At 38.1% G+C, this 21,549-nt stretch overlaps 2 protein-coding genes and 1 pseudogene across 6 annotated transcripts in view; 1 reads left to right on the forward strand and 2 right to left on the reverse strand.

Annotated features, from left to right (window-relative positions):
* LOC108137528 (cyclic nucleotide-gated cation channel beta-1) overlaps positions 1-21,549 on the forward strand; it is a 68,736-nt gene that overhangs the window by 2,263 nt on the left and 44,924 nt on the right. The window lies entirely within an intron of this gene.
* LOC108137529 lies at positions 12,880-14,899 on the reverse strand (annotated as a pseudogene).
* Positions 16,630-17,229, reverse strand: LOC108137533. Its single transcript, XM_017259254.2, has 2 exons — positions 17,084-17,229; positions 16,630-17,027 (listed from the first exon to the last, which is right to left on the reverse strand). The coding sequence occupies exons 1-2, from the start codon at positions 17,132-17,134 to the stop codon at positions 16,683-16,685; spliced, it is 396 nt and encodes a 131-aa protein (XP_017114743.1). The 5' UTR covers positions 17,135-17,229; the 3' UTR covers positions 16,630-16,682.

Raw genomic sequence — 21,549 nt, forward strand, 5'->3', positions numbered from 1 at the left:
CGAAATGGAAACGAAACGTAAAGAACAGAAATGAAATGAAATGAAATGGCGAGATGTGAATGGGCCCTCAGCTTCCTCGTAAATAATGCGGGCATTAGAAAGGACCCCTACCCACCTCAAGCCGCCCTCTCTTCACCCCCCGCCTCTTAGTTTTGTGAGCCAACTTCTTGTTGGTCCATTGCAGCGGGGTATAAAAATGTTAATTTATGTTCGCTGCGCCTCACAGTTTGCATACTTTCTTTTTTTGAATGTTACTGGTCCTGGTGCTCATTTTCGTTTTGGGGAACATTTTCGTTGAACACATAAAAAAGATTTCTGGGCTCTTCTCCTTCTTTTTGTTTTTTAATTTTTTGTTTGCTGTTTTCGACAGATAAACTGTTTCTGTGTTGTTGCCACTGCTGCTTTGAAAGAAACGTGACTGTTTCCCAAAATATGCGAAACATTTTTTGTATTACCCCTGAGCCAAGCTGAGTTCTAGAGCTTTAGAGAGGGATTTTAGCTGCAGCACAATTAACAAGCTGGCATTAATGTGGAAAAAAAGGATTCCGCCGATTTCATGCGATTCTCGGGGGCAAGATTGCAAGGCATGCGTGCGTGAACATTTAATTAAAGCGACTTATTAAGTATGTAAATTTCCGCAAATGATTAATTTGCATATTTATGAGACTAAAATGAGCAGGATAGGGTGTGTCAGACAACTAAAACAACAGCAAAAGAAGACGTCGGCAACTGTCAATAATAATCAGGCGGAAACGTGAAGGGGATGCTAAGATGGAATAATGGGTCGGACAGAGGACTGGCAAAACAACGGCGGCTGTAATAACAATTTGAAATTGAAATTATAAATTTAACATGACAGCAAACGATGCGCGTAAGTTTTATGGCTTTTAACTGCAGCTTAAGAAGTTTACTTAAGCCGGCTAATTATGCGTAAGACGAAACGCGACAAACGTCAAGAAACACAGAGATGTGAGGGGTAATCCTCTTGGGAAGTTGCTTGGTAACGCTGCTGAAAATCCGACAACAGCTGCTCAAGTTACAAGAAATGTATTGCATACCTCGAGCTACAATTAATGAAAGCTGTGCTTATTTAAATTTACCCCCTTAATCGATAATTTAATCTTAGAGCGTTCTTTTTCGAACTTGGAAACTCCACTACTGAGGAGCAAGGCTAAAAATGAACTAATCAGATTTTATATTGATTTCTGTCGATAGTTGTTAAACGTAAAAAAAAGCTTTCAAAATGTGTCAATCATTTCAAGGGACAATTTTGGTTTTCGCACCCAAAAGTTCCTTCTTCTGTGACCACTAATTAATCATAGAGCAATTGCGACGCACTTGCGCTGCCCTTCTCGTCGTATTCCAATTAAGTGCATTTCTTCGTTTCCACCTGGGTCTGTAAATGTGTACATCAAGAACAAATTCTATAGAAAAGTCTAATCGAAAATAATGACAACCCGCAAGTTTTTTCAATTAGTTTATTTTTAATTCGGTAACAACAACATTCCAAGTATGAAAAATGTTCATTGAACACAATTTGGTATTAACTAATTATTATTCTTTAAAAAAGAAATTCTTAAACAAATAGAGCCTTAATTCTAGATTTATAAAGAAAGCTTATAAAGCTTTCTTACAAAATGGGAAAAGACACAAAAAGTTTAAATAAACTCTTCTCTCTTTTTAATAAGCAAATTTGATCAAGTTTAATGGTTTTGCTATTGCTGTCGGATATTTTGTTCAGTGCAGGAGTGTTCTGCGACGTGCTCCAATTAGCGTGGCTGTCCACGTTGGAGCCTTCTTGCCATCTCCATTCGTCCCATCAGCCACTGAAAAGCAGGTTCTCAACGCCCTGGCCCTTTCACCCGATTTCTCCGAGTTCGGACCAAAATTGCGGATCCGTGAAATACACACACGTACACTTGCACACCTGAAAGCGTGGCCGCTTTTCGTGTCAATCAATGGCAATAACGAAAAACAGCTACAACTTACTCATTTTGATGCTCCTGTTGGCCACTAATTCTTATTGGACGACACACAATTCACATTTCGCCAGCAGCTTTTTCTCCATTTTCGCACTTTAAGCCTCTTACGCAACCTTTCGCTCTGTCAGTGTGTGTGTGGGGATGCCTAATTAAAATTCTCCCAACCTCACTTTCCGGTACCTCCTCCATTATCCTCGTCATCATTCTGCAATTCTGTGGAAGTCAACAATTTTAAATTTGCCAAACAAACTGTATATAATTAATTAAAGTTTAACGTGGGCGTCACAAATGAAAAAGTAGCCTTATAAGTGCCCAAACCCCTTGCCACCCCTTTCTCCGCATCTTTCAGCAATGTTCCCGTTTTGTTGTTACCCGCTTCTGCATTCTCATTTTGTTTTAATATGCAAAGTCAACAACATTCTGTGTCAGCCAAAGGGCAAAATCAACACAACTATACTGTATATACGGAGTGGCGGAGAGAGATGGAAGATGGACGAACCAGTTGACTGCCCAGTGGCCGCATTAGCCAAAGGAGACGAAACGAGACTCGTGAGGACGGGTGTCAACTGGCCAACTGACCAGTCTAATGGACTAGATGCGTCGGTGTCTGCACTCAGAGAAACCATCTCATATGGTTTTTAAAACAACGGAACGGATAGGTACACGGTCTTTTACGGAAAGGTTATTATTTTCTGAAAAGTTGATATGATCTGGTTGAGGGGAAGTAATTTTAAGAAACCAATTTTAATTTCAGTTTTTTGGTTAGGTTATACTCTTGAAAGACATCAAAGTTATTGCAAAGACGTCTAATCTATAAATTTTCTTGGATTGTACATTAAATGTACATTACAGTTTTCCTGTATTAAACTTATTACTTGTTACTTTTACTAACCAAAATAAAATAGAACACACAAAAATTAATTATTGAACAGGCTCCTTGAAAAGAAAACTTTTTTTTGCATTAAAATTAGATCATTCTTCGTTTGTCTAAAGTGTGTAGCTATAAATTACCAAGTACAAGGGTATAATTTTTCAAATTTTTCTCTGTGCCCTTGTGTGCGTAGAATGGGTAGAAATATGCGTTAAGGAATGTGGGCAGATGGAATTGACAAATAATGGCCAGCAGAAACATTGAAGTACTGGGCCTCACACAATGCATACAGGTGTAAACAGGTATGAAAACATTCATTCAGCCAAAGGACAAATGCAATGCAATTACTGGTTGAAGCTTTTGTAAAATTTGAGCGTCGACTATTTGCCATCAGTTGAATATTAGCACCCATATTGAGTGACCCTAGTGGAAAGTAGTTCTATGTTTGTTTATCATTGTTAATAAAAGGTATTAAATAATACCATTAATATTATTTATTGTATTTTGTATTGTATTCAGGCTTAATATTAACTTTAAGTAGATTGCTCTACGTTTATCTAATATCCGGCTAAAAAATTAATCCGTTCATAAAAGTAAACATAAGCATACATTGTGCTAAAAACATTGCTATTAATTTGATATTTTTGACTCACTGTATTTCAGTTAAGCTCAACATTACCTTCTTAACACCTGACCACAATTGAGATACTTTTATAAGGAACTCCTTTTTGAAAATTGTAATTTTATTGACGATTTTGCTGCTTAAGTGATTTGCTTTCATTCAATTGCGTTGAATTGAAAATTAAATTTACCGCAGTATTTGCTTAATCTTAGAAGCACACACACTTAGGCACGTACACCCACAACTGGCGAATGTAATTGCCTATGAGTGTGGCTGTATGTGTGTACGATGGGTGATACGGTGGGTTGCTTTCCTAGGTGGTTTTATTGGGTGGCCATACATTTGCGTCTGCATCTGAGTTGGGCTCATGCCATTGACAGTTTGCCGTCAATCAGTTGTCGTTGTCATGGTTGTTTTTCCTGTTGTTGCTTATTCCCCAGCGATGCACCCACAAATATCCATACATACGTGTGTAATCGCATTCGATTGTGGGTCATGTATTTGTTTCTGTATCTTCAACTGCATTATAACAAAGGCAATATGTAAATATGCTTTTAATTGGTTTGTAATTATTATTGCTGTGGCTGTTGTTCTGCTGTTGTTGATTTCAAAAGGTTAGGGGTGTGTCAACCGCCTCAATTACCCTTCGATGTTGGTTTAACAATTTGTGCAATAATTAGCTGAATTATACAAAAAATGACAAAAATAAAAATATAGTATAATTTTACATTTGATTACCCCTTTTAATTTTAAATGATTGAAAATGTATATTCGCCAGCATATATTATATTTTTGGTTTTATAAATTGCTGAAAATGATAAAACAAAATATTAATAAAATAATTTATTACACATGTAATTGAACTATACATATAAAATTGATTATATGTATGTATTCAGAATGCATAAAAATGTGTTACCCGAATTAACAGTCAAGCAGTAATCATTATATTTTTGAGCTTCCTGACTATTGAAAATGTAATGCCATATTTTCTTTAATATTATGTGATATATTTATTTATTGAAGGTAAATAAGGACCAGAAACCTTAAAAATTTATAAACCGTATATTCAAGTTTATCGATAATTTCAGCGTTAATTAATGGTACAACAATGTTTTCGTGCGAATCGTGGGGTATATTTTTCGAAAGCTCGTTACGCAGTTTCGGTCATTAATTTCTCTCCACGCACACGCACATAAATTTGCAATTAAATGCTTCACACAGCCAACAGCTCAGGAAGCAATGAAAAAATCGTTGCCTACTTCTGCGGGCACTTATCAGCTTTGGCTTTGGCTCAGATCGCGATTCGTTTTGCGACATTTACCATTCACCATTCGCCATTCGCCTTTTGCCATTTGAATTTGTTTGCGGTCGACGTGAGGCTCGTAAAAAGCAAAAACGCATAAAATGCAAAAAGCAAAAGCTCCGTAAAATTGAGCTCCAAACAGAGGGGGAAACAAATCAAATAGCGTGCAGTTGAAAGTTTGAAAACTCGGAACACAGATGTGGATGTAGATAGAGAGCGAAAACTCTGTCTCTCTGCTTTTCTGCTTTTCCGACCTTCCAACTCTCCGCCAGTGTGACGCACCACATCTCGAGTCTCTGAACTGGTTTGGCTGGCCTCAATGCAATCACAATAAAAACCGCACGCATACGCACAATTTTCATTATAATAAAACTGCGCATAAATATCTAAATGAGCAATAAAAGTGTTTTATGTGCAATGCGACGGCGACGATTCTACGATTCTACGACATCGACATCTCGACACCGCATATGAAGTGGGAGAAAAGCATAAAAGCAGCAGCTGCTGGATCCACAGGAAAAGGATATGTGAAATAGCAAGGGGACCCCCACTCTAAGAACCCACACTCGCACCGTTGTGATTGGCAGACAGGTCCCAGATATCGAAAAAGAACACAAAACTTGACCTTACTCTAGGCTTTGAGTCTGACACTTTTCACTCGATATGCGTTTTGAAATTTACTACACACATTCGAATAAGCATTGGGGTGTCCTGGGCTGTGAAACCAATTAAATTAAAATTAAATACCGTTTTATACATATAATAAAAAAATATTTAGTTTGGAAGTAAATATTGAAATATATTTTAAAAAAAAATCTACGTTGGTTACCATTTTGAATTAGTTTGTTTGTTAAGTTGTTTTCACTTTTTTATCAGCCCAAACTTTTATGAAATAACTTTTACTTTGAATGTATTTTATACGTCTTCAAATTTTAAGAGGTGATAAAAAATAAAGGCTTAAACAAATATCTGGGTGGTATCCAGGTCGTATGTGTAATGGAGTTTTTATGTGTATTTTAGTACTTTGAAAAGTCTTAAATGTTTGGCAAGATATACTGGGACACCCTTACTCATATATGTATTTGCATGAAAATACCGAAAATTCGCACAAGAGCCGTAAAGTTTTTAAAAGCAATGACAGCCAGAGCTAACTGACAAAGGCAGCTCTGGGTATCGATGGGTGTACTGGGGCATTACATATGCTTGAAATATTTAAAAGCATGTGCGTGTCTGTGTGTGCGATACAAAATATTAAAATGTCAGAAAATGTTTTCTTTCAGCTGATAGAAATTTATATATTTTGAGTGCCCATATTTATCTCGAAACGATAAAATGGCAGTCGAACTGCCAAAAAGCAAATTGACAGGTCAACGATGAAATTGATGTCAACGGGCGTTCTGAATTATATAAGAAAAATGACAACTGGAATCACTCAAAGAGAACTTTTAAACATATTTAAACTTTTGCTGGAATGTGCACAGTTTTTGCCCCTTTCCTAAAATGAATTTTTTTAAATATCATTAAATGCTATAATTATCTCATTATTTTGTTAATATTAGCTGCAATGTATTAAATGTGCTGCTGCATCTGTTGAAATTTTTGCGGACGCTTAATTTCCCAGCATGCCCATGTGTGAAGTAAATTGCCAGACAGTTGATTAATGCGTTTTATGGACAGGTGCCCTGCAGCAGCCTCGAATGAAACAGATTACTTAATGAGAGCGCGGTCGACTGGGCGTATACGTAATGTTAATGAAATTTCGCAGAAGTGCATATGTGTGTCTGTGCGCGCTCTGAAAAAATGTTAATTTGCAATGCAATAAGAAACTTGTAAGCTCGGAAGCAAACTGCACAACAATGGCAACAAATTGAGATGTAAGGGGAGGCAATGCGGAGGCGCGAAGGATGTATGTACTATAAAAACAATTTTCTCTTTGTGAGAAACCAGGAAGCGGTGGTTGGGGTTCGGTGGCAGACCGGTGGACAGACTGCTGCGAGGCGCGCTAAATAACTGAAGAAAATTCTGGCCTATGGCAGTCGTCATAGGCAGTGGGACCTGTCAGTTTCAGGCGGCTTGTTGTCGCAGTTGTTGTTGGCCTGGCGGCCATGTAAAAATATGGCACACGTTGCGTATACGTCACATACACGTACAAAGAAGAGTGAGCAAACAAACATATATTCATACACAGAGAAATCTGTTAATATGCACGTTTACAAAAGTTTAGGGGAAATTAAAAAAAAAATAAATAAAGAACAAACATGTTGTAAAAATATTAAAAAATACAGTTTTTTTCTCATTTTTCCATTTATACCCTATTTACTTTGAAATACATAATCTTTAAAGCACGTTTTTCTTGTAAACGAATATTGCCATGTTTTTAAAACCAGCTTTACATCATACAAATATTTTTAATTTTTCTCTGTGAAAGCACAGCAAAGATGTGAAAAATGTTGGCAGCTCCGAGGGAAATTGAGAAACTGACGGGGGGAACGAGCCTAGAGAATGAAAATGGAAAACAGGAGCAGCAGCAGCAGAAGAGGAAATGTCGTGAGTGAATGAGTCCGTTGTGTGTGTGTGTGTGTGTGTGAGTGCGTGTACGTTTAAGTGTGCATGAGTTTGCCTGTTTGAAGAGAGTGGGCGGAGTGTGGAAAAGGTGGAGGCGTAGGTGGGCCAACGACATGAGCCGTGACGTTAGGCTCATTTATTTATTATTTCCTCAGATTGAAGCACTATCAATAACCAAGTGCAAACAAGGCGAGAAGAAAGAACCACACACACCAAATTTCTGGGGAGCATCTGGCTGGCGGACGTATTTTGGGGTTTGGCTTTATCAACTTTACAGCTCCTCTGGTTGAGCTTGTTTATAGATCCATTTCGAGCAATCTGAGAGCATCTGGAGACACATAAATATGGATAACCTGTTTACAACATGATTGAGTTCCGTTTGCTTTAGGATCGATATATTGGGTTTAAAAGCGTCTAATTCTCATATATTCATACGATAGGCTTATAACCCTTATTAATTAGATCACGCACACGGTGAAGTCTTTTAGTATATCTATACGGATATTCCAAAAGTCGTTAAGTAGTTAAAAGTTTGCGAAGGATCTCGTTTTCACTAGTATTTAAACAACTGAGGAGTACAATTACTTCATAGTTTTTTAATTTCCTTATTTTAAATAAAGAGGCAACTATTTAAAAATGGGTTTTTCTTTAAAGTTTTATATGTGGGTTCGAGGTATGTTGATGAAATTAAAAAAATGGCATTTAACAGAGGAAGTTTGTTGTTCTTTCTGTCTTAAATGCCATCATTTTGAAGTTGCCACACATTTATACATTTTCTATGATTTTTAAGATTAATCCTTCAATCTAAACAACGTCAGTCGGATATACTATGCTCAGGGGCAATTGATTATAGCGTTTTAGCTTTTCCATGTGTACGTTGACGATCTACACATACACCCGGAGATAAATTGAGATTAATTTTCATTTTCATTCTAGAGATCGCAGCACCGGGTGTCCTGTTTCAAACAGGGTAATTTTCAGCACAATTCTTTTTTGTTATCTCCGCCAACTGTTTGCATAAATCAAAACTCTTTACAATTTCCCGCCCTGCTTTTGTGTATACCGTTTCCCATGTGTGCCATTCATTTAGTTGTGCATTCACTTTTTGTCATATTTTTTGGATGGCCGGAATCATGATTTAGTACCGCCACTAGCTGGTCTGGGCTTAATGATGTCAATCGGCGCGTGCTTTGGCTTTAAACTAGAGCCGCATATTTGCCAAGTTTATTTGGCCAGAAAAACAGGAGGGGGACCCGCACACTCATCATAAATGTGAATGAGATACGAGCAAACATAGCATGGGACGGGTTTGGAGGAAAGGTAACATGGAAAAGCAATCGCAGGGCAAGGGACGTAAATTTCACGACCCATCTCCAAAAAAGGTTCACAAGTGCGCTGATATGCGAAGAGATGCTTGCCAAAAAATTACATGGACCATTGGTCAGCAGCAACAACAACAGAAATGGGCCACCGCATCAAGGCCCGCAGCAACCCTTAAACAACATGCTCCCCACATCACCACATCACCCCACCAACACTCATCGCCCGTCGGCCTTCTGCCCCGCCCACTTTTCCGCCCACACACACTCGTATATTCAAAAAGGAAAAAAAAAACACCTTTGATGTATGTAATTTTGTTACCATTTTTTATGCTTCTCATTCCAATGTTTTGTTTCTTCCACTTTTTGGCCATAATGTAGTGCGGCATTATGTGTGCGTGTGTACAAATGAAGTACAAATAATAGTGGACAATAGTTTTAAAAACAGTACTCAAGTGCAAATGAATTTATTTTTGTATTTATGTATCATATTCTATAGTTTTGATCTATTTAAAATTTGATTTACTTTTTTATTAGAGAAAAAAATTCTTTACAAGTTTCCGAAAATTTACTGATTCAATTATTTAACTATATACTTTTAAATTTTTAGGAAAATGCTTATGTAGTTTTAGCAAAAATGAATAAGGCTTGTTTCAGCCGAATTTTGATTCATAGCTTGAAAGTAAAAAATTGGACAAGAAATTCAAAACCTTTTTTAATATCAAAATGCTTTAAAAATAATTATGAGTTTTTCATATTGTATTATAAGTGCCCCTGTCAATTTGCAATATTTTAGACAAGTAATCTAGAGTCTTTTAAATTTAGAAAATATAAATAATTTGCATACAAGCTATAACTACCACCACTAATATTTTCACCCCAGCTGTATGTGTGTGAGAGCCGCACTGCTAGTATGTGTGTGTGTGTGACACAGAAAGCCAGTTGTGCGAGGTGCGAAGCTGTGACGTAAGCAGAGAGCCAAAGCAACGGAGCACTGGCCATCAAATTGGGTTACCCGAAAAAAAGAAAAAAATTGGGCGAGGAGAGGGCGGCGGAATGATACATTTTTTCAGTGGCTTCTGCCGCCACAAGGGAAATGAGATTTGCGCCTTAGTGCAGCAGCGTGTCAGTTTCAAAAGCGGAGGAAAAAATGAGGATTGAGAAGTTGCGCGTTAAGCGGAGAACTAGATTTCAAGTGGAAATACTATACTATATATTTATAAAAGAGTCCTTATGATTGATTTAAAGTCGGATGGCGTTTGAAATTCATATTCCGCTTTAAATTCTTTAGACGACTTTTTGCAATTTGACCTAACTTATTGGCCATCAACAGAAAAGAAAGTTGAAAACTTTGTCGCCGAGAGGAAACTTTAGAATAAAATGAAGTTGTTTATTGGCTTTTTCCCACAGAAAGGCAGAAAATTTACTTGAGACTAATTCAATTACTGGAAAATTGTTGTCGGCTACAGTGCGTTGTGCAGACAACGTATAATTGTCTTGCAATACGCAATTTTTGAGCAGGAGACTTTGACCTTCGCTCCCAAGAAGCGGAAGCTTAATTACATTGAACTAAATTGTGAAGAGCGCAGAGTTCACTTAACAAGTATTTGCTGGGTAACAGCAGAAAGGACAGCGATTGGCGGAATTCCCACAAGCTGACAAACTCATCAAAAATTTCACAGCCACTTGGGAAGGCAGAAAAGCGAAAAATTTTTATTGTGTTTTCATTAGAGGCGCGCAAATGGTCAAAAGGATGCACTTAAAAAACAAACCTGAAAATGTTTCGACGAAAACGAAAAAATGGGATTTGCTTAACTTTAAATCCCTAAGTTAAATAATATTTAAATATAATACATAGAGTGTCCAAGATATGTTTTGTCCGTTTTAAGAGTTTAAAATGGTTTTAGACCTAAAACATTTTTTTTCTTAGATAGATATGTGAAATCTTGAAAACAATTATTATCGCTTTACTATATTTATTAATTTTAAACACTTTTAATAAGGATAAAGAGTATTGCTTTACATCAAATAAGTATTTGTTAATTTAATTTAAGCGGTATGCTGCAGATATGCATCACGGTCATAAAAAGGGATATCCGACTTTTTTATTAAAAACAAGAAAGAAAGCAAACTTAGGCAAGCCGAAGTTCATATACCCTTGCAGCTATTTCAAGAATTAAATCATTTTGAAAACATTAAAATTATGATTTACTTGCGTATATGTTGAAAAACATTGAAGCAATGATGATTTGCAGCTCAATTATTATATAGTTGTTTTATATATTTTTATTATTTCTATGGGAGCTATGTGATATAGTCGTCCGATTTTGATGAAATTTAAACCGTAATTCTAAAATAATTACCCGAGACTATATGTCGAAGAACTAAGAAAAAACTTAAAAAACAGCCAAGTTATAATTTTTTTTCATTTTTTTCCGATTGTTCCTATGGGAGCTAAATGATATAGTCATCCGATTTTGATGAAATTTATACCGTAATTCTGAAATATTTAACCATTACTTTATGTCAAAAAACTAATAGAAAAATTGAAAAACGGCAAAGTTCTAATTTTTTTTGTATTTTTTTCCGATTGTTCCTATGGGAGCTATATGATATAGTCGTCCGATTTTGATGAAATTTAAACCGTAATTCTGAAATATTTAACCATTTCTATATGTCGAAGAAATAAAAAAAAATTAAAAAACACCAAAGTTATAATTTTTTTTTTATTTTTTCGATTGTTCCTATGGGACCTATATGCTATAGTCGTCCGATCCGGCTCGTTCCGACTTATATACTACCTGCAATAGAAAGACAACTTTTGGGAAAGTTTCATGCAGATAGCTTTAAAACTGAGAGACTAGTTTGCATATAAACGGACGGACAGACGGACAGACGGACGGACAGACGGACAGACGGACGGACAGACGGACATGGCTAGATCGACTCTAGTGATGCTGATCAAGAATATATATACTTTATGAGTCGGAGATGTCTCCTTCACTGCGTTGCAAACTTCTGACTGAAATTATAATACCCTCTGCAAGGGTATAAAAAAAGATTGGCAATTGTTGAGGACAAAAAAAGTAATCGATAACAAAAAAATTTTAAGAAATTGAAGTAGAAGGCAAATAAAATAAGTTTTTTACGTTTATAAGAATATTTGTGTAACGACTAAATTTACTTTTCAACTGGGAACTTCGACCTAATTTTGGTGTATTTCTTTGACATATGAGTTTGAAAAGAGGTGGCCCAAGTATTAGTGTTAAATTCACAGGTAAAAGTTTTTCTGAGTGTATCGACTGAAGCAAAGCCAACCGCCATCGCCTAGGACACTTTTGAGAGGCGTGACCTGGCGGTGAACTGAGTGGGTGGGGGAACTTTGAACAACTTTGACAAAACAGACACGCGCGGGAAATTTTGCAGAAGATGCTGAGAAGGACGGCGCAAAGGAACCTAATGAACAAATGAACAACGCACAGATACAAATATGTATCTCGGTTTGCATATATACAGTATACATAGTTACATACAGATGGTCGAACACTTTTGGGGGGGAAAAAAGGGAAGGGGAAATACTTTAATCTCAAGGGCACGTTTCCGGAAATAAATAAATAAAGCTTCCTGCCAGAAAGCAAAACAAGGCAAAATAATGTTTTGCCCGTAAAGCAAAAACGAAGGAGAAAAGCTTTCCGGCATAGAAACTCTTAACGTGAGCTAGAAAGAAATAGAAAGAAATTCTTTAAAATTTTAATGATATAAAATATTTGCACAAGGAATTCATCATGTTTCTCACCGACAATATTTATCATCCTAAAGTTTTGTTTTTTTTGAGGGTCCCAGGCACTTGATTTTTAATTTGAAACAAAAAATCTCATTTGATTGTCCCTCTCCCGCAAGGGGAAATTAAACTTGAGCTTGGTTGGTCAACTTGAAATTAATTTAAATTGAAACGACTAAGCTGGTGGGTAAGAAGTACGCAGCACAAAAATAAACAAGAATGAATGCAAATAAGTATAAATTTAAAAACACCAAAGTTATATATATTTTTTTATTTATTAAACTTTAAGACTGAGAGGACAAGTTAGCGTAGGAACAGACAAACGGACAGAATGTCACACAAAAGTAGAATACCCTCTGGAAGTGTATTTTGTTCTTTATTAAATAATTTATAAAATCATTATAAAAATCCGATTCGACTGGGTATTTTTTTTGGGAATTCTGATAAAAGTTAAGAGATTAATTTAATCCAAAATTTGACGGATCTGAAAGTCCTCCAAGTTTTCTTGTGGAATAAGGCGCAGTTTCTGGTCGTTGGCCAAATGCATAATTGCATTGAAGGCCACCGACGGGGACAGCGAATCAGACGTTTTGGTGTTTAACAGGTTGGGTAGCTCCTTGTACACCCCTTGAATAACGTTCGTCCTTTTTCGTTGAATGGTCTCCTTACAGGGAATTGCAGGACCTTTTCAGATTCTCCACGTCTATCACCTGCACGCTTTGCGACCTGCGAAGGCGCACCCTCAAACTCTGTACCCATCTCGAAGATAATGAGATCCATCTCGCCCGCATCCACATCCATCATGCCCTCGGCCCCTTGCTTGGCGGCGATCGCCGCAATAACGTTCACGTTGGCGGGGACGGCGTCGGTGCTCGTTATTGAATAGCTTCTGGTCGTTGTCTTTATCGTGATGGATGCCAGTTTCCATGTCGATGCCACAATCTCTGCCCTCATCTGAATCAGGCTGTCCCGCACGCTGTGACAATTTTATGCTGGGCGCCGAGTCGTATTTGAAGAAATAGTCCGGATCCAAGTTGAACTTCGTGGGCAGCACCAGTTTGCGCGAGTCCCACTTCTTCTGAAAGTTCACACGACGCTTCTTAATTGCGGCATCCAGTGGTTGAAAGACATTCTCCGCCACATTGCCGTAAGCTACTGCCTTGTTCCTACGATTAGCGGTCAGATGCGTCGACTTCTTGGGCCGTGGATTGCGAACGGCCTGGTTATCCGCCTGACCATTGGTTTGGGAAAATGTGCTGCGCGGCTGGGTGCGCTTGAACTTCCAGTGCGCTGGTCCGGCCCAGAAATGGGAAATTTGCTCCATTGGCCTGTATGAGTACTCCAGCTTGGAGTTGCCATCTAGCGGTCGCAAATCATTGATTAACTCTGTCTGTATGTGCAGCTCACTGGAGTCCACCTCCAGGACCAGCGGGGGTGGTCCATCAAAGTCCGGCATGGGCTCACACTCGGCGTCGATGTCAGAGATCATGGAGATCTCAATTACGCACATACCGTCGGCATTGTCGCCGGACGCCTTGGGATTTGGAGCACTTCCGATTTGCAGCGGACGCAGATTTAATCTTTTACCATGCGGCAGAAGTTTGTGAATCCAGGCGCAGCTAACGAGCGACTCAGGTGGCCAATGTTTCATGTCTGCATTGAGCGCAGTGTGATCCTGGATCTCCACGGCGCACTCTTCGCTGTCCCAGAATCTGTATGTGGTGCGCAGACGCAACTCCGAGTCCAAACTGGGTAGGATATTGTGCATCAGGCGATTTGATGCGATAATGGAGCCCACTGTAGAGTTTAGTTTGCCAAAGACAGGATCCTGCAACGGTGTCGTATCCAGACGGCTGTTTAGAGTGTCCTTGTTCTTGGTCACGGTGGACACATTTCGCTTTTGCCTCTTTGATTTGGGAGTCTCTTTTGGGTCTCCTGCATCTTGCCCCTCGCCAGTCGCCTGTTCACTCTGGGGGCCATCGTCATTCCCGGCAGCGTTTTATTTGCTTATCTGTCAGTTTACGGGCACTTAAGCCAGCTGAAATGCGCATGGCATCCAGGAAGATGGAGTCCACACGAAGTCCGTAAGCCTTGGAAGAGGCCTCCAGCGGGGAGGCCGCAATCTTGAAGTTGCTCATCCGCTTGTGATGGTGTTCCAGCAGATTGGCCAGCGAATCGATGAGCGCAAGACTCCAGCCGTTGTCCTTGCTTAGCCTGTTGCCATTGTAGATCTCCAGGCAATTGCGGATGGTCTCGTTGCCCTCGATGGACTCCTGGGTACTTTGGCGATGCTGCTCCGCCTTATCGCCGTTCAGTGTGGTCATCATTCGGAACACGCCCTCGTGGTAACTGCCTACCGCGGAACGCCGGAGCGGAGTAACCAAACGCGGCTGGGTCATCTTTTATAAAAATATGTGAAAAAAAACTAATTCCGGAACTGCTAGCCAGGCGATATTAAGGTTGCCGAGGCGAGAGTTTCTGAGCAACTGAGTTGTTCGACTCAAAAAGGCACTGAGTTTTCTATGACAGGCAGTTCAGATCCCAATCTGACAGTTTGTTTGTGGTTGTGTTTTCTTGTTCTGCATTGAGGGTATTTGTATAAAAATTTTACTTGAGAATTTTTGATTAATTTTCAATAAAAAACTACACAATTTTCCCTTTATCGTTTATAGCAGTAAATAAAATAAATATTCTTTGAGTGTCTCATATATTTAAAAAGTTGAAATTCATTGTAATGTTTTTGTGATGTAGCACAACCTTGGTTATTTTATTCGCGTTAATTTTTTTTAACAAATTTTTAGGAAAATTTATCAAAAATATGTAATTGTAATATATGTAATATACATACAAGTTGAACTCAAATTTAACCTAACGCGAAATTGCGAAAAAAGTACACATAACTTTTGCAAGACGCATAGTTGGGTAAAACCAAACCGCAAGATAGAAAAACGCACGTTGAAATTACAGAATTAACCTTTTTATAGGTTTTTTTAATATAGTAAAGCTGGAATTCAATGTTGTAAATATGTATCGCGATTAAAAAGCTTAATTAAATTTATGGTTCCGAAAAAAAACCAAAATTATAAAGTTTATCTCCCGAAAATCAAGATACATTTTATAAATAACTTAGACAAAAGATACGGAAATAGCAGTAATGACTAATGGTTACACAAAGACAATGAAAAAATTAATTCTTTGCATAAGCAAGGACAAGTTCCTGCAAAATCTGTAATTAAAAAGAAAACTTTTTGTTTTGCCAAGTCATCGATAAATCAAAGTGAAACAAGAGCTGTTCCCTGCTTTTCATCTAATTTTGCTTATCCACAGTACCAAATCGCAGCTCGACAGCTGACGACAGCTGATTGATGATCCGCAAAATTACAAATTACACACAAATGTTATCCGAGCCAGGAATTTGGCAGATAAAAATCGAGCCCCCCAACAAACACACGCCATCCAATTCACTTAAGGCGTTGCACCTTATTTGCTTTCACCCAAATGAATGAAGTTGATTGATTATGTTTCATCAGGGGCCGCAATTAAAACAGAGACACGATAAATGAAGTAATAATAAGAAAATTTTTAACTGTTTCTGGGGGTTCTGGCATCATAAAATGTTTGTGAGATGGGTCAGAGTCGTGGGAAATTGAACATCAGTTACTCCGCACACTTTTTCCTATTTTCCACGGGACAAAACGAAAAAAAAATCTTTTCAAAAATATCACATTTCCGCTTGCGCAGAGTTGAGAATTTGATGCCTGTCAAAATGGAAAATGTATAGAAAATTGACTTCTAGATGGGAAACGTTGTAAATATGATAAGTAACTTGAATGCTAGTTATAGCAACGTAGTTTCCAGTGCTTACAAAATAAATAGTACAATAAGTAAAATACATTTTAAAATGCTTTGCAAGGTTTGAAAGTGTTAATTTGTTCACGTTGAGCAAAATAAAAGAATTCGCAAATATTTGAGTTTTTTAAATAAAAATTCTTTAGTCGAATCCCCAACGTTCTCATTTCAAAAATGGCGTATTTTTCTGGTTTATTGAATATATTTTTAACGGAGTATCGGATTGAGATAATTTTAGTGTCGTTCGACGCGTATTTAATGACCTAAACTTTGGTCACACTACGCTGACTTTGAAAATAATAGATAAATAATAAAATAATAAACTACCAAGCTGTTAATACATTAATCATAATTTTATTATACAAATTATATCGATGAAGGTTGAAGTTACAAGTTGTAATCGTAGGTATGTGGGTCGAATTCGTAACGCTTTAGACGCTCGTAGTACTGGCCAAAGAAAAACCCTTCCACCTGATAAGTTTTGAAGATGCGAAAGTGGCCTTCGCTCAAGTACCGATTATTGAAGGCCCAAATGCAATGGTTGGGAAAAGCAAACACATAGCTCTGCCTGCCCCTCGAGTCCATGTCACAGGGGGAGTGCATCGTGAGTAGATCCATAGGCATATCGGGAATTTTCCGTGGCATACGCCTGATATGTGAAGGAGCGTTGGCGTCTTGTGTCTCATCGGGCTTCAAGTCTGGCACGGATCTAGCTTTTATTTCGAGCGGCATCTTCGGATTGTATGTTTATTTTCATCATTTTGCTCCAACTAAATTATTCAACTTACCTGCACAGCACAGAGAAACATGAATAAAATCCAATATATGGTTAACTGCATCTTTGATTTGGTAGTGTTTAGTGTATAGAATTTGTAAATTAAGTGGGTAATGTATGGGGGTTGATTCTTTGAGCAAAGCCATCTAAACTATACTGTGTTCAATTTTGTGTAAAACATATTTCAACGTTATGTATGAAAACTACAAAATCCTTGGCCCAGCGTTGCCCATAAAGAGGGCAGAAGGGAATGGCCATACCCTGACAACTGAAAGGATGTCGGGATATTAGAGAGTGAACACGCAAGGACCTGCAGCATGTAAAGTGACAGCCGAGTGTCACATAATGGCCAGCGCTGATAATGACCAAGAGCCGATGCCAGATCGATTTATACGGCAATGATATATGTACGAGCAAAGTCGAGCAGCATTTCAAGTGTGAAAATAATATGACAGCAGTAATCAAGGCGTTGATGGCAGAACTAACCTCTCACACATTCTCCCCATATTGATTTCAAGCTGAAAGGCTGCAGGAAATGGGCAAAAATATCTGGCGGAAATGTTGAACGAAACGGGGACAAAGGGAGTTGGAGGCTCTGACTGTTAACACATGTCACTGGGCCATAATTGCAAGGGAGGGTTAAACTGAGAAGTGATTTGAACTTCTAGCTAAAGCCCAAGCAACACTGAATGACAATTGTTTTGACACGCATGTTTTGGCATGCAGAAAGAGACAGTGATAGGGACAGGAAACTGACACGACCGTAAGCTCAAAACGAGAGCAAGAGAGAGAATTCAATAGGCTGTTTCTGGGACAACTTAATTGAATTTTGAATACCCGTCCTGAGTTGAATTTATGTGAAATTCGTGTTAGCGCACATCCTTTTACTTTTCCTATAACTTGTTGACTATTAGGCAAAATACCAAGGTCAGCATTTACAAATTATAAATGTTTTGAAGACAAATAGTTTATATTCTTTATAGTTTAACTAATATTTTGTAGGCGTACAATAAGTGTAAAATATAAATGGAAATACACTTTTTTCTGACCTCGAAAAATTATAAATACTTTTTGGACTTATATAAGCTATCATATATTGTAAGAAGATAAGATATGGAAAATCTTGTACTCCTAATGAACAGCACCAGTTTATTTTTGTTTGGTGTGCGGCCTTTTGATTGTCCGTCCTCTTGCTTAAAGGTAACCAGGGGCAGTCGACGTTGATGACAGCTGAGCCATATCCACAACCACCACCATGGCAACGCTAAATGCTTTAACTATTAATTTTGCATCCAATTAAGCTCGACAATTTTCGAGTGTCCAAGATGCGATTTCTGCTTATGACATCTCAAAAGCCACCTTAAACTCGACCCCAACCTCAACCTCAAGCCGAAGCTTTGCGAGCAACGCGAACGTTTAGACTCTGAGTGGATACATGGAATGTAAATATTTCCTCAGCGAATTGTGTGTACCTGCTGCAGATGCAATTTCTGAGCAAATGGGACGCTTAATTAAAGCCAAGCACAAGGGGCCTAAAGGTTGGGATGAGGGCCTGTCAGTCACTCAAAGGCAGAAGTGAAGGACGCCCGAAAGATTGACGATTGCTGAGGTGCACAGGTAGCTGATGAATGCGTCTGGGTGGCACTCTCCCATGGATATTGCCCTGGTCGACACAGTAGCACCGATTTATGTAGTTCATAGTTCTAGACTTTTTCTTTTCATTGCTGAATAATAAGTGCTCCATGAAGATCTTTTTAAAAAGGTCTAATAATAAATCAAGAAACAAATAATAATAAATAGATAATAACAAATCAATAAATTAGGCAAACTATATTTAAAAATTGATTGTGAGTCTATTAATTATGGCAGAGTAATTATTATAAATAATGGTGATATTGTGTGATATATTGGGCTATGAAATCATGCTAGTGGATTGCATTTTTGGTGCTATAATTTTGAACGCATCTGTGTACGACACAAATGCATTTGGGCAGGGTAAGTTTTGTGTTTCGTTGGCGATACACCACGATACCGGCCGAAGTTGCATACCGGCGTGGCAATAACTTGTCGCTGTCACTTGCCTCCTGTATCCCGGCTGCGACCATAAGCGCATTCCATCTTCGACTTTGCCAATAAAGTGAAATATCCTTCCACAATCTCTTCTTTGCCGATGGCACACCACCTCACAATTTCACTGCTTTATAGTGCTTCGTGGCTGCTGTGTTGGCACATATTTTCGCCTGCTGTGCCAGCAAATTTGTTGCAGGACCCCGGTGCAACAAAAGCAACATCAGCAGCTACACCGAGAAAATAGAGCAACGTCGTCTTGAGGTTTCAGATTAATAAACACCTTAAAATCTATTGGATTTGGACATAGGGGTCATAAATCTTTTCAAATGCTTTAACCAAGTATGTTTTTGACTGGGAATAATACCATTCATTTTTTGGTTTTTATATTTGATTAAATTAAATATAAATTAAATTTTAGTAAATATAATTCCATTTTAGGAATTTTACTAACAACATTTTTTTTGTGCTGTGTAAAACTATAACTTCTATTAAAGGCGTAGCTGTAGCTGAAACTGCAACTGAATGTGGAGCTACACACAAGCCTGGTATTTCTGTTCCTCTTCTTAACTCCAAGTTGTTTTTCATTTTCTTTTAGTTTTTCCTTTTTCCGCTTTTCGCACGGAACGCCGCGACCCTTTTGTTTATTTGCGCTCTGTCGAATCACAAAAACTGTAGCGCCGTCAGTGTTGGGTTGGGTATTGGAGACCAGAGGGTTGGATAAATTTTTAAGGGGCGGACGGGGAGGGAAAAACTGGATGTGGGCACCTTGCACAAAGGCAAAGGCAGCCGCGTTGGTACGAGCTAAAGCGCAGCTAACAAAATGTTTTTGTGCCACAGGGTTTCAGCCAGAGATGGGAATGATACAATGTTTCGTAGGCAAGGTACAAGATACAAATAATACACCTAGTTGGAACAAATTTAAACTTGGGTTTTAAACTCCTTATACCATAGTAAGTAATTAACCTATGTATTTGTATCCTAATATATTTTAAAGTTTTTATAGATATAGTTTTTTTTAGTACCGACATATGCTAAAAAGTACCTATACATCTTGCAAGATAAAACTGCAGCAGCTAGTATCTCAAAGAGGTGGAAGTTTGGTGGTTCTCAGGGTTGTTTAATGGGTGTTGCCGTTGGCTTACTGCTCACGTATGTGCAGTTATAAATTGCAGTTCGTGCGCCACGTTTGCCCGGTTACAAAGATGCAGGGGAAGATCCACTGCGCTTACAAAGGGAAGGTGGCTCTGTGCTGTTGTCGGTGGCGTTTCAGGCCAAAGCCAATAGGGTTAAAAAGAAGTGCAAAAGTTTTGCAGAAGGGGCAAAACAAAGATTTGTAGTAATAGAATTACGGAAAGGCCAAAAGCTTGGCTACAATTAAATACGTGTAAGCCTAAACCATTTGAAACCCATTTGGAAATGGCTTAATTTTGTATTGAATTGCTCAATTATATATTTTGCGGCAACAAAACGGAGTTTGCCGATAATTGGAACAATGAAGAGCACATAGCGCGAAAAAATGTAAATTGATATAATATTAAAGCGCAATAATAATAGGCAAATAACAATAAAAGAAATAACGCAATAAAACCGGCGTTGGTAGAGGAGCGAGTGCAGCTGCATTAATTTGCATGGCAAATGTGGCAAATAGCCGGGTCTGAAATAATTGCACAAAAGGGGTTCCATTGAGATGAGGACGGTCGGTTGGATATCAATATCCCAGACGGGATGGAACAGAATTTAGTTCAATGCAAATGGGAAATTATTGGCAAGCATTATTTACTTATGCATTAAATGCGATTTTCAACTTTATTTAACCTCATTACATGATTGTGGATTAATTTTGGTGTGTTGCGTTACACAAAAATTTGATGATTGACTGCTCTCCGATGATATGTAACTCTTAAAGAGGAAACTTTTGATTATTTGATTTAATTAGAGAAAATCTCATTACATAGCTTTAGGTTAAATATTTTAAAAGGGCTTAAAAGCCATGCACTTTTTGGGCTATGATTTTTCGACAGTTTATGCCTGATTTTATGAAATAGTATTTTATGTCGCTTAAAGTCCGGGAACTTAAATATGATTATTTCCCCAAGAACATTTCTGAAAGGAAAATAATTAAAGACAGAATTTCACAGTGTGTTCTAAATTAGTACAGTTAATGCCAACTGCATTTAGCATATAAATTTCTCCCACCTCAGAGGCTAAGTCACTTAATTAGCGCTTTGGTCCTCAGTGAAAATGGAGCTTTCTCTCCGTGAATGAGTTTCGGTTCCATAAGTATTTTCCTATGGAAGCGTGCAATTAGGGGCGTCAATTGTGGTCAGCGTTGTCGTGGATGGAGATTGCGTTCCATCAACTTGACCATGGCAACTTGTCAACGTTTCCGTCGCATCACCCACATCATCC

This window comes from Drosophila elegans, unplaced genomic scaffold (genome assembly GCF_018152505.1).
Source record: "Drosophila elegans isolate 14027-0461.03 unplaced genomic scaffold, ASM1815250v1 contig_520, whole genome shotgun sequence".
NCBI classification, from domain to species: Eukaryota; Metazoa; Arthropoda; class Insecta; order Diptera; family Drosophilidae; genus Drosophila; species Drosophila elegans.